The following is a 19,552-nucleotide window of genomic DNA, read 5'->3' on the forward strand; positions in this document are numbered from 1 at the left end:
CATGGGCCAGCATCCTTGTAGAACTCTTTTGGCACCTTGTAAGAGTCCATGCTCTGACAAATTTTTTATTTTACCTTTATTTAACTAGGCAAGTCAGTTAAGAACAAATTCTTATTTTCAATGACGGACTAGGAACAGTGGGTTAACTGCCTGTTCAGGGGCAGAACGACAGACCTTGTCAGCTCAAGGATTTGAACTTGCAACCTTTCGGTTACTAGTCCAACTCTCTAACCACTAGGCTACCCTGCCGCTGTTCTGAGGGCATAGGGGGGTGCATCTCATGAGGGCATAGGGGGGTGGTATACTCAGTCTGCTGCAGAGAGACTAGAGAGCATGAGAAAATGAGAGAAACAAAATTCAGTCATGGAAAAAAACGTTACCTAACAAAAATTGTCAGTATCGCTATGTAACTATCGATCACTGCTAGTGCTGGACTCATTTGGGGAGTATTGGAGTTTTTAGAATATATTTGATATTCCGTTAGCAGTACAACTGTGACAGACATCCATTCCTGTAGTCTGTGTATCCATCCATCTATTCATCATCTTTAGCATTGCTGCCAGCACGAGAGAGGACCATCATTCATTTCTACATCAGTTTCAGCTCTGCCAATTCATCCCCACAAACTGAATCTGAATTATTTTACAGGAAGATGTCATCTAAAATGGATGGCCAAACATGATGTCATAGATATCTGGCTGTTGGGCTGTTTGGGTTGAGGCCTACTGTAGCTAAACATTGCTGTTTTCATCACCAGATGTTGAGAGCACCAGTCCAAATGCTGTCTGCTTTCACCCAACAGCATCTGTGGCTTCTGGCACCACCAATCTGCACTGAAATGTAAATGTAAATGCCTGGCTCTCCTTTCATCCCTACGATGAAGCATAGTTGTGGCAGCATCATGCTGTGGGGATGTTTTTCAGTGGCAGGGACTGGGACTAGTCAGGATCGAGGGAAAGATGAATGGAGCAAAGTACAGAGTGATCCTTGATGAAAACCTGCTCCAGAACGCTCAGGACCTAAGACTGGGGCGAAGCTTCACCTTCCAACAGGACAACGACGTTAAGCACACAGCCAAGACAACGCAGGAGTGGTTTCGGGACAACTCTCTGAATGTCCTTGAGTGGCCCAGACAGAGCCCGGACTTGAACCCGATCGAACATCTCTGGAGAGACCTGAAAATAGCTGTGCAGTCACACTCCCCATCCATCCTGACAGAGCTTGAGAAGATTTGCAGAGAAAAATGGGAGAAACTTCCCAAATACAGGTGTGCCAAGCTTGTAGCATCCTACCCAAGAAGACTCAAGGCTGTAATCACTGCCAAAGGTGCTTCAACAATGGGGTCTGAATACTTATGTAAATGTTATATTTCCTTTTTATATATATACACACTACCGTCGAAAAGTTTGGGGTCACTTAGGTCCTTGTTTTTGAAAGAATATATATTTTTTGGTCCATTAAAATAACATCACATTGATCAGAAATAAAGTGTAGACATTGTTAATGTTGTAATTGACTATTGTAGCTGGAAATGGCTAACTTTTAATGGAATATCTACATAGGCCAACAGAGGCCCATTATCAGCAACCATCACTCATGTGTTCCAATGGCACGTAGTGTTAGCTAATCCATGTTTATCATTTTAAAAGGCTAATTGATCATTAGAAAACCCTTTTGCAATTATGTTAGCACAGCTAACCTGTTTGTGCTGATTAAAGAAGCAATACAACTGGCCTTCTTCAGACTAGGAGTGGGAGGCCCCGGTGCACAACTGAGCAAGAGGACAGACAAGTACATCGCTGGTTCAAATGTCAGTTGTGAAGCTAATAGCAGTGACAGCCATACCAACTAGCTCACGGATGTGCGTTTCAACAATACTGTGTAACTCCGGTAGGGCAACATCTGAAAAACCTACTTGGTAGTGTGTACCAGACGGAGAAAGCCAACATCATCCACGACAGAGAACGTTTGATTGTCAAGGGCAATGAATTCCATTATCTTGACGTGAGTTGTCTCACTGAAATGTTCTTAGTCTTTCAAATGACTGCTCGACTTGAACTTGTTTAGTTGTTGGAAGTGTGCGCTTAGTTCATTTTTTTCTGGTTTTGTTCTAAGTCGTCGCTGAACGTCTGGGGTTGATGCACTTTCAAATGAGTAATTAGGTTTGTGGTATTGAAAGATTTCACTTTCTCCCCTCCTTGGGAAATAATAGCAGCACAAACGCTGCATATGGCCTTTTTGTTTTCTTCCTTTGAAACTTCAAAATAGATCCACACAGCAGACATTGTGGGCTAGTTTAGGAATGATGTGTTGCATGTGTAGCGCTGTATTTTCCAAGGTGTCATTACGTCATCTACCTACGTTATATAGGTATGCACGTCAGCTTTGACATCGGTTTTGCACATCGCCGTTAAACTAGACATCGGGCCGATGCCGATGTTGCCATTTTTAACTAATATCGGCTGATTCTGATATGCTTACCGATTATATTGTGCATCCCTAATCAGTAACATGGTCAATTAAGTTTAATTTAAGATGTTACATAGAATTTATCTTGTGAAACATGTTTTGTAAAGATTCAAGCTGAATATTGACTATAGTTGGGATTTCTGTATTTACAGTACATTTTTGGGGATGAACATACAGAACTTTGTTTCAAAGAAAACAGGACAGGTTTATTTAATAAATTCTGACGTTGATAAAGATGTAGTATATTTCATTCAACTGCTTGTAATATTAGGTACATTTAATATTCACCAATGCAAATGCTCTAACTCAAAACCTAACTTGAATGAATTTAAACGATATGGCACTACTTTAACTAAAAATTAAAACAAAAAGGAAGTTAAAACGCTGTATTATTCATTCATATGATGTGTCTGTTTAATGTAAAAGGTTTGTATGTATGCTTGTTTGCTTGTGAGGTGTGTGAGATAAAGAAGGGATGAAGAAGTTAATTGGTTTTTAGTGGTGAGGGAGACTACGTGAATTAATAAAGTTTTTAGTGACAATCAGCTTTCAAATCAGTATATTTTGCGCTATGGTTAGCATATTATCAGAAAGTACTAGGGTAGTGAATGAATGTCTGCTTCAGCTGTAAGCTAGCAAGGAAAGTTAGCCTACAATTAAAGCTGGAAGCTACCAGTTCGTCTTGCATTGTAAACGTGTTCTGTATGGACATTGTTTTGCGAATAGTAATGAACAGTTTCAACATTTCTACATGCTGTGTTGCATTATTCTTCTGTGCAGCATGAGTGGGGAAATAACAAGGCAGCCCTGACAGCTCTAGCAAGGAATGAGTGGAGCAGGCACTTTGCTCTTTGTACTATAAAGGGGGTGTCCTGATAGACAGACTTGATCCTCTCAATCACGTGAGACACATTTGACAGTAGTACTGAACGTAACAAAAATTCCACCGTTTTTTGTACTATTATTTTTCAAAAATATTTGTCAAATATTTGGTATACCATGCAACACTAATGCTCTGTCCGATGGCAAACCCAGATGACCCTACAGTATAACATACTCTACTCTCTTAGCCGGGGGAACAGTGTGTTGGAGGAGGTGTTTGCCCAGGGGCTGCTAACTGATTGATTGACTGACTGACTCCAAGGACAGAAACCCATCTCACTTCCAGCTCTTCTGTCTGTCCATCTGCTCACTCGCCATCAGACCCTCAACTCTGCCAGGTCTGGCTGCTCCCTCCATCCCTCAGAAGTCATTTAATCAGGGATGTAGTGTTTTTTTTTCCAGGGGTACTTCCTTCCTGATTTTCTGTCAGGATCCTCCATTCATACATTGAAATTGATCTATTGTAACTGTACCCCTCAAACGAATTCCTACTTTCTCTCCATAATACACACAGAGCAGGGTGACCTCAACTCATATGTGTCCTCCATATGGGCATTAAGAACATGGCAGGGCCCCTTGTTCAACTGGCCTTCACATAAACACAAGCTCATGATGGGCCTCTGAACTGGAAATAAGTCGGTCACCCCTCGAATGGTTCGTCCAGCTGGCCGTTTATTGGAGGCGCGGAGGATAGCGAGCTTGTTTGTGTTGTGCCAAGGAGTTGACAAGGGGAAGGGACAGGGTGGATCAACCGCTAAGTCCATAAAACTTCGGAGTCCATGATTACGTCTTAGATGTATGTCAGACCAGATGTAGTTAAGCTGGAGGGAGGGCATGTCGGATTATACTGTTGCTTTTTAAATCAAATCAAATGTTATTGGTCACATACACATGGTTAGCAGATGTTATTGCGAGTGTAGCGAAATGCTTGTGCTTTTAGTTCTGACAGTACAGTAATATCTAACAAGTAATCTAACAATTCCACAACAACTACCTAATACACACAGCTAAGTAAAGGGATGTAATAAGAATATATTCATATAAATGTATAGGTAGCCTAGTGGTTAGAGCTTGGACTAGTAACCGAAAGTTTGCAAGACCGAATCCCAGAGCTGACAAGGTAAAAATCTGTCGTTCTGCCCCTGAACAAGGCAGTTAACCCACTGTTCCTAGTCCGTCATTGAAAATAAGAATTTGTTCTTAACTGACTTGCCTAGTTAAATAAAGGTTCAAAAATATATAATAATATATGGATGAGCGATGACTGAGCGTCATAGGCAAGATGCAATAGATGGTATAAAAATACAGTATATACATATGGGATGAGTAATGCAAGATATGTAAACATTATAAAGTGACTAGTGATATATTTATTCAAGTGGCCAATGATTTCAAGTCTGTATGTAGGCAGCAGCCTCTCCGTGTTAGTGACGGCTATTGCCAGATATGTGTTTGTGATCTCTCTTTAGTCTCTACTTTCTTATCCGTGCTCTGAGTGTGACTCACTAACAGGTTATAGGAGTTCAGTGGCAGCCAGGCAGGCTGCAGTGTGGTGGGCTGATTGAGCCTTCTCTAATGAAAAGGCCCACTACCCTGAGAGCAGCGTTGGTTGTATGACCGGCAGCGTTGGTTTGAAAGTACAAACAATACAACAGTGAGAGGAGGGAGGCTGTATAGGGGCTGTGGAGGGAGAGTTGGGAGGCTGTTTGGGACTGTGGGAGTATGGAAACAAAGAGGGACTGTGGGAGAATGTTTCCCCTGAAGGACAGGAGCAGCTGAATGTTAATGACGCAACAGAGATTCATCAAGGCGACCAAAAGACTAATCACCAAATGTACGGCAGCCACACCACTGGTTTGCTAGAAGGCTGAAATCATTGAACAGCACTAAATATTGAAGATTGTATCTTAAAGCTGGAATCCTTAATGATGAAACTGCCACGTCCTTTGGGATATTACAACAACAAAGACGTTACTGCAAACAACAAACGCTGTTGTTTTTTTCTCCCTTGGACATTTTTTTAAATTTTACCTTTATTTAACTAGGCAAGTCAGTTAAGAACAAATTCTTATTTTCAATGATGGCCTAGGAACAGTGGGTTAACGGCCTTGTTCAGGGGCAGAATGACAGATTTGTACCTTGTCAGCTCGGAGATTCGATCTTGCAACCTTTCGGTTATTAGTCCAACGTTCTGACCACTAGGCTACACTGCCACCCCATAATTACATGCGTGTTTTTACCACACTGCTTGACACACCTTACCTCTGTTCGGTCCACAAAACCAAAACAATAACAAAGGTACTAGGGGCAGACAGTGGCACTTTTTTTCCCTAATGCAGATTCCATCTTTAATGTAATGTCCTGGCAAGACTTGTAAATGTGGAGTGGAAGCATGTACATGGTCTTGATGTGTGTGTTCTATCTCTGTGTTCCAGAATGGCACTGACTATGGGTTCTTGGTGCGTCAGAACTCTGAGCTGCTGCAAGCTCTGGATGAGATGGAGAAGACCTGCACCAACCTGAGAGAGGAGAACGGCCTGCTGGTGAGCGTTTACATGGACTAGAGTAGAGGTCTGGACAAGAACTAGGGGCTAGGTAGAGGCCTCGTCTAGACTAAAGTAATGATAATCTCACAATTCTTTAAGGCAATATTGCAGAAACTTTTTTCAATTGAAAATTTGCCATTTTGACCGGCGGTGCCACCTTGTGGGCAATCTTTAGGAATCCTCCAATCAGAGCGCAGATATTGGTCATGTGACCATGGTGGATGTTTTTGAGAGGGAGTGAGAAAGAATCAATTCCTGTTTTGGAGTAAAATATTAGCCTTTCACGTCTCATGTTGCCTCACTACAATTTTTCTCATGATAAGTTAATTTATACTGACCAAAAATATAAACACAACATGTAAAGACCTTTAGAGCAGGGGTGTCAAAGTCAAATGGACGGAGGGCCAAATAAAAAAATCAGCTACAAGACGAGGGCCGGACTGTTCGAATGTTCATTGAAAAATTTTTAAATGACGCATATAGTCTAGTGAACCTAATTGAACCTACTGAAAACCTAACAAATATATTACAATATGATCAGATAAATAAAGCAATATTTTCTTATGGCTCTGTCAGTAATCTTTAATTTTCAACAGACACAAAAGACAAATTTCCTTTATATAAATATCCCCATAACATGAACATTAAATGAAAGAAACCGGTATTCAAGGCACCATCAGTAGACTATATTTTCTATTTTAGCAAAAGTGGGCTAAATTTACTTCAAAGAAAAAACAATAATAGCAATTTTCTATCATCCACTCAACTGAAATATTTTTAAAATATAATTGGATTGAAATACAAAAAAATAAAGTGCAAAAATCTATTAATCAAAAACAACACTTTGTTTAAGGAGAAGTAACATGCAGTGAAAACAAATATTAAATTTTAACTTTTAAACTTGAACTGAGTAAAAACTCTAAATATGTGATTGCACAGTAATGTTCACTTGTTTGAGGTTGAGGGTGATACTTGGTGGTGTCCCATCTTTTCCACAAGTTCATCAATGTTCGGGGTAAGGCTCTGAGCTGAAGAAATCCTCAGAATTGAGTGGAGGTGTTCAGCAGTAAGTCGACTTCTGTGTGATGTTTTGTTCAGGTTCATCAAAGAAAACAGTTGTTCACACAGGTATGTGCTGCCAAACATAGACAACGTTTGAGCAGCCTGGATGCGCAGCTGGGGCATTGTGCCGGGGAGGAAACGGGCGAACTCCGCAGCACCCACTGCCGCATATTTTGCCCTCAGTGCATCATTGCATTGGAGGTCAATCAACTCCATTTGGAGGTTTGGTGGTGAGCTTTCCACGTCAACAGCAAATGGGTTACCGAGCAGTTCCAACCTGCTTTTTTGTGCTTCAAAGTCAGCAAATCGGCGTCGAAAGTCAGCGGCAAGCATACCTATTTTATCAGCCAACTGTGTGCTCGGGAACGCACTGGTAGAGAGCTTCTCTTTCATGGTCTGGCAGCTGGGAAAGTGGCTCAAATTTTCTTTCCGCATCTGCGTCTCCCACAGAGTCAGTTTGGTTTTAAATGCCTTCACTGTACTGTACATATCAGAGATGACACGATCCCGACCCTGCAGCTGCAAGTTTATTGCATTCAGATGACTCGTAATGTCACACAGAAAAGCCATTTCACACAGAAACATTTCGTCTCGGAGTTGTGTTGTGTCTTTCCCTTTGCTGTCCAAGAACAGACAAATCTCCTCACGAAGCTCGAAACATCTTTGAAGCACCTTTCCCTGGCTTAGCCATCGCACCTCTGTGTGATAAGGCAAATCACCATGCTCCGTTTCTAACTCCGTCAGAAATGCCTTGAACTGGCGGTGATTCAAACCTTTGGCTCTGATAAAGTTAACTGTGCGCGTGATGATGCTCATTACATGCTCCATTTTCAAGGCTTTACCGCACAACGCTTCCTGGTGTATGATACAATGATAAGCTGTCAGCTCACCTGTCGCGTTTTCCTCTTGCATCTTTTCCCGTATCTTCGCCACCAGTCCGCTCCTGTGTCCACACATCGCAGGTGCTCCGTCGGTTGTCAAACCCACGAGTTTTTCCCAAGGCAGCTCCATCTCATTTACACATCTTGACACCTCTTCATACAAATCATGCCCCGTAGTTGTGCCATGCATAGGACGTAAAGCCAAAAACTCCTCTGTCACGCTTAGGTTGGAGTCCACTCCGCGGATGAAAATTGACAACTGGGCAATGTCAGAAATGTCGGTGCTCTCATCCACAGCCAAGGAATATGCAATAAAATCTTTTCCCTTTTTCACAAGCTGCTCTTTTAGATTGATGGACAACTGGTCTACTCTCTCGGCAATGGTGTTTCTGCTCAGACTCACATTTAAAAAGAGTTGCCTTTTTTCTGGGCAAACTTCGTCACAAACTTTAATCATGCAGTTTTTGATGAAATCCCCCTCCGTAAATGGCCGGGCTGATTTAGCGATCTCTTCTGCCAAAATAAAACTGGCCTTGACAGTTGCGTCCGCGTGTGTGTCCGCGTGTTTCGTTTCATAATGTCGTCTCAGATTATACTCTTTCAGTACCGCCACACTTTCTCCACACAGAAGACACACAGGTTTTCCAGCTACCTTCGTGAACATATACTCCGACTCCCACCTTGTTTGAAACCCCCGGTTCTCAGTATCCACCTTCCGTTTTGCCATTTTTGATGGGTATCTGAAAGTTAATTTTACTGTGATGCTGACGACTGCTGTGCCAATAAATATTGAAATGAAGCAGCCTACTGCTCGGTGCGTCACCTTTGCATTGTGGGAAATGTAGTATTGGTGCGTGTAAAAGATCTGCGGGCTGCCGGCTTGCTGCGGGCCGGTTCTAATAATAAATCAAGATCATCCCAGGGGCCGTAAAAAACCTTCTTGCGGGCCGGATGTGGCCCGCGGGCCTTGACTCTGACATATGTGCTTTAGAGTTTAATTCGGGAGATGGTAACTCTTTAAACAACCGCTCTCGTGGTGCCCCAAATTCTAAATTAGTTCATTGTTACATGATTAATTTAATCGGGTAACAATTAAACATAGTTAGTTGATTCGATAAATAACAGTCATCAGATTAATGAAAGTAAAGTCATGGTAGAAGCATAAACATGGTACAAACATTGTTAGGCACAGACAACAGCGCAAAGGGAAAAAAGTTAATGATAATCATTTGTACACTGTAAACTGACCCAACTAATCCCATAAAGAGATTGTATTTGAAGATAATAATAATTTCATATCTTCATTACATTGAGAGAGGATCACGTCTCATTTCTGTTCGTAGCAATAATTGGTGAACAGGGAAACAGTTGTTTTGCTGAATTCCTAGTGATTTTAGTATTTTTGTAACCAAAAAGTTTAATATGGGTGTGGTCCATGAGGGAATGAATCTAAATGGCTTGCCACTCAGGTCATTTAGTGTCCAATGCCTTAGCCCCTTTCACACGCTGGCTGTATGAATACAAATGGTGTGTTTTTTGAGAAGTGGTGTGACCAAGATACAGATCATTCCTTACCTGTGCTTTGTATCCAAGGTTTTATGCTTCTTGTAGACCTTTTGAGCATTGGTAAGGAATGATCAGTCTCCCACCACCATTCACTATACAGGAGGATGAGGTGAGAACTGTTTTCAAAAAGCAAAGCATAAGGAAAGCCGAAGGGACGGATCAACTTGCACCACTACTTTGTTGAACAACTGGCCCTGTTCACTTACATTTTTAACACTTCCTGATGCCAATGTACAGTACCACAGTGCTTCAAAGTACCATCATCCCTGTCCCCAAATCACCTAAAACAATGCCACAGGGCTACGTGCTGTCCCCCTGCTCTTCTCCCTCTTTACGAACCAGTTTACATCTCAGGAGACCACAGTTAAGGTTTTTAAATATGCTGAGGGCACACTAAGGAGAGACGAGAGGGTTGTATCGAAAGCCTCAAAGATCACTGACTGAGACCTTCCCTCTGTGAGCTCTCTGTACATCAAGCTCTCCTCCAAATGTGCAATTTTTTTTTATCAACGACCCCCCCCATCCATCTAATTACCTTTTTCAGCCCCTACCCCATGGTAGGTGCTAGAGGTCATTAACCACCAAACCTGATTTATTTTCCCCCCCAGCAGTCAGAACATTGAACTCCCTATGGCTACTCCAGGGACCAAGCACTTTATGGAGTTATTGACTTTATCGATTGTTGATATTTATATCTATGAATTGTGGTGATGCTATTCTAGTTGCTTGGCACAAATTTGTTAATGCACACACTGTATAAATTAAAATTTATGTGGGTGAATGTTTGTTGTATGAGGTAAGGCTGGAGTAGATGCACTCAACACATTCACAAAAATTATTTGCTCCTACAGACAGTGAGTCACATAGCCGTGGCTTGCTATATAAAGCAGGCAGACAGGCATTCCGTTACTGTTCGATTTAACGTTAGAATTGGCAAAACGAGTGACATAAATTACTTTTAGCGTGGTATGATTGTCGGTGCCAGGCACACCAAATCCAGTATCTCAGAAATGGCCGATCTCCTGGGCTTTTCATGCTCGACAGTGTCTAGCGTTTACCGAGAATGGTGCGACAAACAAAAACCATCCAGTCAACATCAGTCCTGTGGGCGAAAACAGCTCATTGATGAGAGAGGTCAAAGTAGAATTGCAAGAATCGTGCAAGCTAACAGGTGAGCCACAAACAGACAAATAATGGCGCAGTGCAGAACGGCATCTCGGAAGGCACAACTCGTCACTTGGACTATTGCAGCAGACGACCACAACGGGTTACACTCCAATCAGTTAAAAGCAAGAAGAAGCGGCTCAAGTGGGCACACAATCACCAACACTGGACAATTGAAGAGTGGGGGAAAAAATTGCCTGGTCCGACGAATTTCAGTTCCTGTTGCATAATGCTGATGTCCGAGTCAGGATTTGGCGTAAGCAGCATGAGTCCATGGACCCATCCTAACTGGTGTCAACAGTACAGGCTGGTGGCAGTGGTTTTCTGGTGTGGGGAATGTTTTCCTGGCACACGTTAGGTCCCTTGATACCAACTGAGCAACGATTGAAAAACACAGTGTATCTGAACATTATTGCTGACCAAACCCAATAGAGCATCTTTGGGATGAGATGGAATGGGTATTTCGCAGCATGACTGTACCACCGTCCAATCTGCAGCAACTGCGGTATGCCATCGTGTCAGCATGGACCAACATCCCTGTGGAAGGTTTGTAACACCTTGTAGAGTCCATGCCCCGAATAATTTGGACTGTTCTGGAGACAAAGGAGGGTCTGACCTGATACTAGATGGGTGTGCAGTGCCTTCAGAAAGTAGTCATACCCCTTGACTTATTTCACATTTTGTTGTTTCAGCCAGAATTTAAAAAATTGATTATATGTTTTTACACATAAATACCCCATAAGGACAAAGTGAAAATGCGTTTTTAGAAATCTTCGCAAATGTATTGAAAATTAAATATGGAAATATCTGATTTGCATAAGTATTCATGGCCCTGAGTCAATACATGTTAGAATAAGTAAGTCTCTCAGAGCTTTGCACATCTGGATTGTACAACATTTGCATATATATATTTTTTTAATCTTCAAGCTCTGTCAAGTTGGGTGTTGAACATTGCTAGACAACCATTTTCTTGCCATAGATTTTCAAGCACATTTAAGTCAAAAGTGTAACTAGGTCACTCAGGAAGATTCAATGATGTCTTGGTAAGCAACTGAAAGGTGAATTCTTCTCCAAAAATCCTTTAGGATTTTGCCTGTGCTTCCAATTATTATTATCCTAAAAACGTCCTAGTCTTTGCATATGACAAGCATACCCATAACATGATGGAGCCACCATCATGCTTGAAAATATGAAGGGTGGTACTGAGGGATGTGTTGTGTTGGATTTGCCCCAAACATAACGCTTTGTATTCAGGACATAAAGTTCATTTCTTTGCCACATGTTTTGCAGTTTTTCTTTAGTGCCTTATTGCAATCTGTTTGCATGTTTTGGAATATTCTGTACAGGCTTCCTTCTTTTCACTCTGTCATTTAGGTTATTGGAGTAACTACAATGTTGTTGATGTAACAATGGCGCAGGAGGAGGTGGCTGATGTTTTATGGGCTCCTAACCAATTGTGCTATATTGTTTGTTTTTTCGCATTGTTTGTATCTTACTTTGTATATAATGTTTCTGCTACCTTCTCTTATGACCGAAAATAGCTTCTGGATACCAAACTGGGTGAAGATTTTTTATTTAACGAGTCTGACGCGAAGGATGTACTGTTGCTCCCGGACCAGGCCCAAATTCCCATCATTCGCATGAAAAAAAGACGGAGATAAAGGGGGCACAGATCCGGGGACCTTGTCAGAATTCTTCAGTGAGTGGGTAACCCGCCTCTACCAACCGTTCGTTTGGCCAACGTGCAATCACTGGAGAATAAACTGGATGAGCTCAGTTCGAGGCTATCCTACCAACAGGACATTAAAAACTGTAATATCATGTGTTTCACCTAGTTGTGGCTGAACGGCAACACGCATAATATACAGTTGGCTGGGGTTTCCGTGCATCGGCAAGACTAATCAGCGACCTCCAGTAAGACGAGGGGCACAATGTCTAATATTAAGCAATTGCTCGAGGTATTGCTTGCCTAAGGTAGATTCCCTAATGAAAAGCTGTAGACCACACTACCTACCAAGAGAGTTTTCTTCTATATTTTTCGTAGCTGCCTATTTACCACCACAAACAGATGCTGGCCCTAAGATCGCACTCAACGAGCTGTATAGGCAAACTTAAATCTGTTTTACCTCATTTCTACCAGCACGTCACATGTGCAACCATAAAAAAAAAAACTTGAGACCACCTTTTCTCCTCACACAGAGACATGAACAAAGCTCTCCCTTGTCCACCATTTGGCAAATCTGACCATAATTAGATCCTTCTGATTCCTGCTTAGAAGCAAAAGCTCAAGCAGGAAGTACCAGTGACTTGCTCAAAACAGAAGTGGTCAGATGGCGCAGATGCTACGCTACAGGACTGTTTTGCTAGCCACCTCAGTCACCGGTTTCATCAATAAGTGCATCGACGATGTCATCCCCACAGTGACTGTACGTACATATCCCAACCAGAAGCCATGTATTACAGGCAACATCCGCACCAAGCTAAAGGCTAGAGCTGCTGCTTTCAATGTGCGGGACACTAATCCGGGCGCCTATAAGAAATCTCGCTATGCCCGCAAATAAACCATCAACCAAGCAAAGCATCAATACCGGACTAAGATTGAATCCTACTACACCGGCTCTGACGCTGGTCTGATGTGGCAGGGCTTGCAAACCTTTACAGACTACAAAGGGAAACCTAGAAGTGAGCTGCCCAGTTACACGAGCCTACCAGACGAGCTAAATGCTAGCCTAAAAGGCAACACTGAAGCATACATAAGAGCGCCAGCTGTTCCAGACGACGGTGTGATCACGCTTTCCGTAGCAGACGTAAGTAAGACGTTTAAACAGGTCAACATTCACAAGGCCAGCCGGATTACCAGGACGTGTACTCCGAGCAACTGGAAAGTGTCTTCACTGACATTTTCAACCTCTCACTGACCAAGTTTGTAATACCTACATGTTTCAAGCAGACCACCATAGACCAAGACCCTTTGCCCAATAAAGGGAAGATAACCTGCCTAAATGACTACCACCCCATGGCACTCAGGTCGGTAGCCATGAAGTGCTCTGAAAGGCTGGTCATGGCTCACATCAACACCATCATCCCGGAAACCCTAGACCCACTCCAATTCGCATACCGCCCCAACAGATCCACAGATGACCCAATCTCAATTGCACTCCACACTGCCCTTTCCCACCTGGACAAAAGGAACACCTATGGGACTAAACACCTCCCTCTGCAACTGGATCCTGGAATTCCTGACGGCCGCCCCCAGGTGGTAAGGGTAGGCAACAACACATCTGCCACGCTGATCCTCAACACGGGGTGCGTGCTTAGTCTCCTCCTGTACTCCCGGTTCACCCACGACTGCGTGGCCAAGCACGACTCCAACACCATCATTAAGTTTGCTGACGACACAACGGTGGTAGGCCTGATCAACGACAAAGATGAGACAGCCTATAGGGAGGTCAGGAAAAAGAGTCCCGAACACGCCCCCATTCATATGGACGGGGCTGTAGTGCAGCGGGTCGAGAGCTTCGTTCCTTGCTGTCCACATCACCACCGGTTGCATCACCACCTGGTATTGCAGAGGGTAATGCGTACGGTCCAGTACATCACTAGGGCCAAGCTTCCTGCCATCCAGGACCTCTATACCAGGCGGTGTCAGAGGAAGACCCAAAAAATTGTCAAAGACTCCAGTCACCCAAGTCATAAACTGTTCTCTCTGCTACCGCACGGCAAGTGGTATCGGAGGGCCAAGTCTAGGTCCAAAAGGTTCCTTAACAACTACAACATCTGTTGTATCCGGGGCATGTGACAAATAAAATTAGATTTGATTTGATCCTGTTGTCTCTTTTCACAGCCATTAAACTGTCTTGTAGTCCCTTCTACATGCTCATTGTGTGGTAACAAGTAGCTCGTTTTTGATAAGTGGTGTGACCAAGAATAGATCATTCCTTACCAATGCTCTGTATCTGAGTTTTTATGCTTCTTGCAGGGAAAGTGTAGGGGGCAGGATTTTAGTTTTTGGCAACAAAAAAAAACGTACCCATTTGAAACAGCCTATTTCTCAGGCCCAGAAACTGTAATATGCATATAATTGTCAGATTAGGATAGAAAACACTCTAAAGTTTCCAAAACTGTCAAAATATTGTTTGTGAGTATAACAGAACTGATATTGCAGGCGAAAACCTGAGGAAAATCCAACACGGAAGTGCTGTGTTTCCTGAAAGCTCTCTGTTCCATTGAATGCCCTGCCTCCATTTAAAGGGATATCAACCAGATTTATTTTCCTATGGCTTCCTCAAGGTGTCAACAGTCTTTAGACATAGTTTCAGGCTTTTATTTTGAAAAATGAGCGAGAAAGATCACATCGCGTCAGTGGATAGCTGGGTGTTCGCAGAGTTTTGCTTGCGCAACAGCGTGGGGCAGCCATTGTCTCTCCCTCTCCTATTGAAAAAGCTACAATCTCGGTTGATATATTATTGATTATATATTTTAAAAACAACCTGAGGATTGATTATAAAAAACGTTTGACATGTTTCTGTGGACATTACGGATACTATTTGGAATTTTCGTCTGTGATGTCGTTACCGCTCGAGCCTGTGGATTTCTGAACATAACGCGCCAAGGTATTTTGGATATAAAAATAACAAAAGGAACAGTTATTGTGTAACTGGGAGTCTCGTGAGTGCAAACATCCGAAAATCATCAAAGGTAAGTGATTTAATATATTGCTTTTCTGACTTTCGTGACCAATCTACTTGGCTGCTAGCTGTTTCTAATATTTTGTCTACTGAGAGAGATGTTCTTACATAAACGCTTGTTATGTTTTCGCCGAAAAACTGTATTGAAATCTGACACGCCAGGTGGATTAACCACAAGCTAAGCTGTGTTTTGCTATATTGCACTTGTAATTTGAAGAGAACTCATTGTTACTTTCGTAACCCTGGTCCTCTGATCATGAGTGAGATGTATCACCGCATTTCCCTACTCGCAGAGAGCAAGGAAGAAAGGCATGCTTGAGAATGACCAGAGGACAGGCGAGTGGCATCTTATAAGGAGGGAGGGGCTCACCTCATTTGGCCTCTCGATCTGTCTGTCTCCGAAAGATGTTATGTGATTGGTTCTTCGTGTTGTGATCCGCCTGGAACGAATCCCCATAGTGACACACTCATATTATCAGAGAACCGGGGTTACAAAAGTTTGTCTTTGTCTTTTTGAGTCCTCTACTGTGTTATTTTGGTCCAGTCCTCACCATGCCTGTCCTGTTCTGGCTGTGTCAGTCAGAGCTGCAGGCTTGTGGAGGAGCTTTTTAAATATGTCTCTCCCTCTATCTCTCTGCAGAGGAAGAGCAGTGTCCCAGAGACTGAGGAGAAGGTGAGGCGTCTGAGGAGGAAGAACACAGAGCTGGCTGTCATCGCTAAGAGACTGGAGGACAGGGCACGCAAACTACAGGAGGCCAACCTCAAAGTGGTAAACTACAAGCCTATCACTGTTTTCAGATATAGCTATTGCCTTACTGCAGGGTTGTCGTACTCATTTCAAATCAAATGTTATTTGTCACGTGCTGAATACAACAATTTAGATTAAATATGAAATGCTTGTTTAGGAGCTCTTCCCAGTAAAATAAATAAATCGTAACACAAGGAATAATATACACAAGAATGGAGCTATGTACATGTAGTACAGGTAATAGATCAATTTGCAGGGGTACTATGTATTTGATGTAGATATGGACAGTGCATTCAGAAAGTATTCAGACCCCTTGACTTTTTCCACATTTTGTTACTTTATAGCCTTATTCTAAAATGGCTTAAATAAAACATGTTCCTCATCAATCTACACACAATACCCCATAATGATAAAGCGAAATATTTGCAAATGTATTAAAAATAAAAAACAGAAATACCTTATTTACATAAGTATTCAGACCCTTTGCTATGAGCCTGTGCTGTCTCGGAGCCTGTTGGTCCATGAGCCGATGCCCCCCGTACCATTTGCCAGACGGTAGAAGAGTGAACAGTCTATGGCTTGGGTGGCTGGAGTCTTTGGCAATTTTTTGGGCTTTCCTCTGACACTGCCTGATATAGAGGTCCTGGATGGCAGGGAGCTTGGCCACAGTGATGTACTGAGCTGTCTGCACCACCCTCTGAAGCACTTTGGTGTCAAGGGTGCATTTGCTGTACCAAGTGGCCATGCAGCCAGTCAGGATGCTCTCAATGGTGCAGCTGTAGAACTTTTGAGTATCCAAGGGCCCGTGACAAATCTTTTCAGCCTCCTGGCAGGGAAGAGGCGTTGCCGTCCCCTCTTCACAACCGTGCGGGTGTCTGTGGACCATGTTAAGTCCTTAGTGATGTGGACGACAAGGAATTTGAAGCTCTCGATCCGCATCACTACAGCCCTGTCAATGTGGATGGGGGACGTGTTCTGTGCTCTTTCTCCTGTAGTCCACCATCAGCTCTCATTGGTCTTACTGACGTTGATGGAGATGTTGTTTCCCTGGCACCACACTGCTAACACTCTGACCTCCTCCCTGTAGTCTGTCTCATCGCCGTCGGTGATCAGGCATGTGGTGGAATTATAATCAAAGGGGAGACATTTAGATTTCTTCAAAACAATTTAACTTTATTATTTAATTACTGCAGTAATGGAGTTGGTAGGTAACCACCCTGGAGGTGATCACTGAGTTACAGCTCTTTATAGCTCTTTATGAATACACGACAAACAGCAGATGTGTGGATTGGGTCAAAAGGTTAGGAGTTGTATGAAAGAAATGAATAATTCACAGCAGACAGTATCTGCTGTGAAGACTGTTCTCAATGTAAAGGGAAACAGGGCTTGGCCCACAAAACAGGGTTCCTCTCAAGCCGAGCCATCTCCCTCACATTAATGGAACGTGGCTTATTAGGTTTATCACCTAAGGCATCGTAAATCTACTGTCAGTGTTAACACAGACACATGAGAGTTCTAACCCCGTTCTGTTACGTCTAAGAAAAATGCAATAACAGTATTATAACAATCTTGTAATTTCGCCACCATAGGCCTACCCCCGTTGTGTCGTCAGCAAACTTGATGGTAGTGTTGGAGTCGTGGGTGAACAGGGAGTACAGGAGGGGACTAAGCACACACCCCCGAGGGCTCCTCCCCCCGTGTTGAGGGTCAGCGTGGCAGGTTGCCTACCCTCACCACATCGGGCCAGCCCGTCAGGAAGTTCCGTATCCAGTTGCAGAGGGAGGTGTTCAGTCCCAGGGTCCACAGCTTGTAGGGGACTATGGTGTTGAACGCTGAGCTGTAGTCTATGAACCACGTTCTCACATAGTTATTTCCCCTCTTGTCCAGGTGGGAGAGGGCCGTGTGAAGTGCAATAGAGATTGCATCATCTGTGGATCTGTTGGGGCGGTATGCAAATTGGAATGGATCCAGGGTGTCTGGGTTGATGGTATTAATGTGTGTCATGACCAGCCTTTCAAAGCACTTCATCATTACAGATGTGAATGCTATAGGGCTATAGTAATTTAGACAGGTTACCTTGGAGTTCTTAGGAACAGGGACAATGGTGGTCAGCTTGAAACATGTTGGGATTACAGACTGTGACAAGGAGACCTTGAAAATGTCCGTGAAGACACTTGCCAGCTGGTCTACGCATGCTTTGAGAACGCGCCCTGGTATTCCGTCTGGCCTGGTGACCTTGCGAGCTTTAACATGTTTCAAAGTTTTACTCACATCGGCCATGAATAGCCAGATCACACAGTCATCCAAAAGTGTTATATTTCTAGAATCGAGCATGAAACACATTTACAGTGGAAGAAAAAGTATGTGAACCCTTTAGAATTACCTGGATTTCTGAATAAATTGGTCATACAATTTCATCTGATCTTCAGCGAAGTCACAACAATAGACAAACACAGTCTGCTTAAACTAATAACACACAAACAATTATAATTGTTCATATTTTTATTGAACACACCGTGTAAACATTCACAGTCCAGGTTGAAAAAGTATGTGAACCCTTGGATTTAATAACAGGTTGACCCTCCTTTGGCAGCAATAACCTCAACCAAACGTTTTCTGTAGTTGCGGATCAGACCTGCACAAAGGTCAGGAGGAATTTTGGACCATTCCTCTTTACAAAACTTTCTATTCCACAATATTCTTGGGATGTCTGGTGTGAACTGCTCTCTTGAGGTCATGCCACAGCATCTCAATCGGGTTGAGGTCAGGACTGACTGGGCCACTCCAGAAGGCGTATTTTCTTCTGTTCAAGCCATTCTGTTGATGATTTACTTCTGTCTTTTGGGTTGTTGTCTTGTTGCATCAAGATAGCCTAACATTCTCCTGCAAAATATCTTGATAAACCTGGGAATTATTTTTTTTGTCAATGATAGATAGCAAGCTGTCCAGGCCCTGAGGCAGAAAAGCAGCCCCAAACCATGATGCTCCCTCCACCATAGTTTACAGTTGAGGTGAGGTTTTGATGTTGGTGTGCTGTGCCTTTTCCTCCACACATAGTGTTGTGTGTTCCTTCCAAACAACACAACTTTAGTTTCATCTGTCCACAGAATATTTTGCGAGTAACACTGTGGAACATCCAGGGGCTCTTTGCGAACTTCAGACTGTGTGTTTTTTTGGACAGCAGTGGCTTCTTCCATGGTGTCCTCCCATAAACACCATTCTTGTTAGATGTTAGGATCTTCCAGAGATTTCTGTAAGTCTTTAGCTGACACTCTAGGATTCTTATTAACCTCATTGAGCATTCTGCTCTGTTCTCTTGCAGTCATCTTTGCAGGACAGCCACTCCTAGGGAGAGTAGCAACAGTGCTGAAATTTCTCCATTTATAGACAATTTATCTTACCGTGGACTGACTTTTAGAGATCATTTTGTAACCCTTTCCAGCTTCATGCAAGGCAGCAATTCTTAATCTTAGGTCTTCTGAGATCTATTTTGTTCTAGGCATGGTTCTCAAGCAATGCTTCTTGTGAATAGCAAACTCAAATGTT

General features: G+C 42.9%; 1 protein-coding gene across 8 annotated transcripts in view; it reads left to right on the forward strand.

Annotated features, from left to right (window-relative positions):
- Positions 1–19,552, forward strand: part of LOC139420867 (peripheral-type benzodiazepine receptor-associated protein 1-like) — a 165,225-nt gene that overhangs the window by 70,703 nt on the left and 74,970 nt on the right. For all 8 annotated transcript variants that reach the window (XM_071171238.1, XM_071171232.1, XM_071171234.1 and 5 more), the window contains exons 2-3: positions 5,787–5,894; positions 15,899–16,027. In XM_071171238.1, the coding sequence (XP_071027339.1) occupies positions 5,787–5,894; positions 15,899–16,027 (237 nt within the window). The remainder of the gene's footprint in view (positions 1–5,786; positions 5,895–15,898; positions 16,028–19,552) is intronic.

The sequence above is a fragment of the Oncorhynchus clarkii genome, chromosome 12, assembly GCF_045791955.1.
Source record: "Oncorhynchus clarkii lewisi isolate Uvic-CL-2024 chromosome 12, UVic_Ocla_1.0, whole genome shotgun sequence".
NCBI classification, from domain to species: domain Eukaryota; kingdom Metazoa; phylum Chordata; class Actinopteri; order Salmoniformes; family Salmonidae; genus Oncorhynchus; species Oncorhynchus clarkii.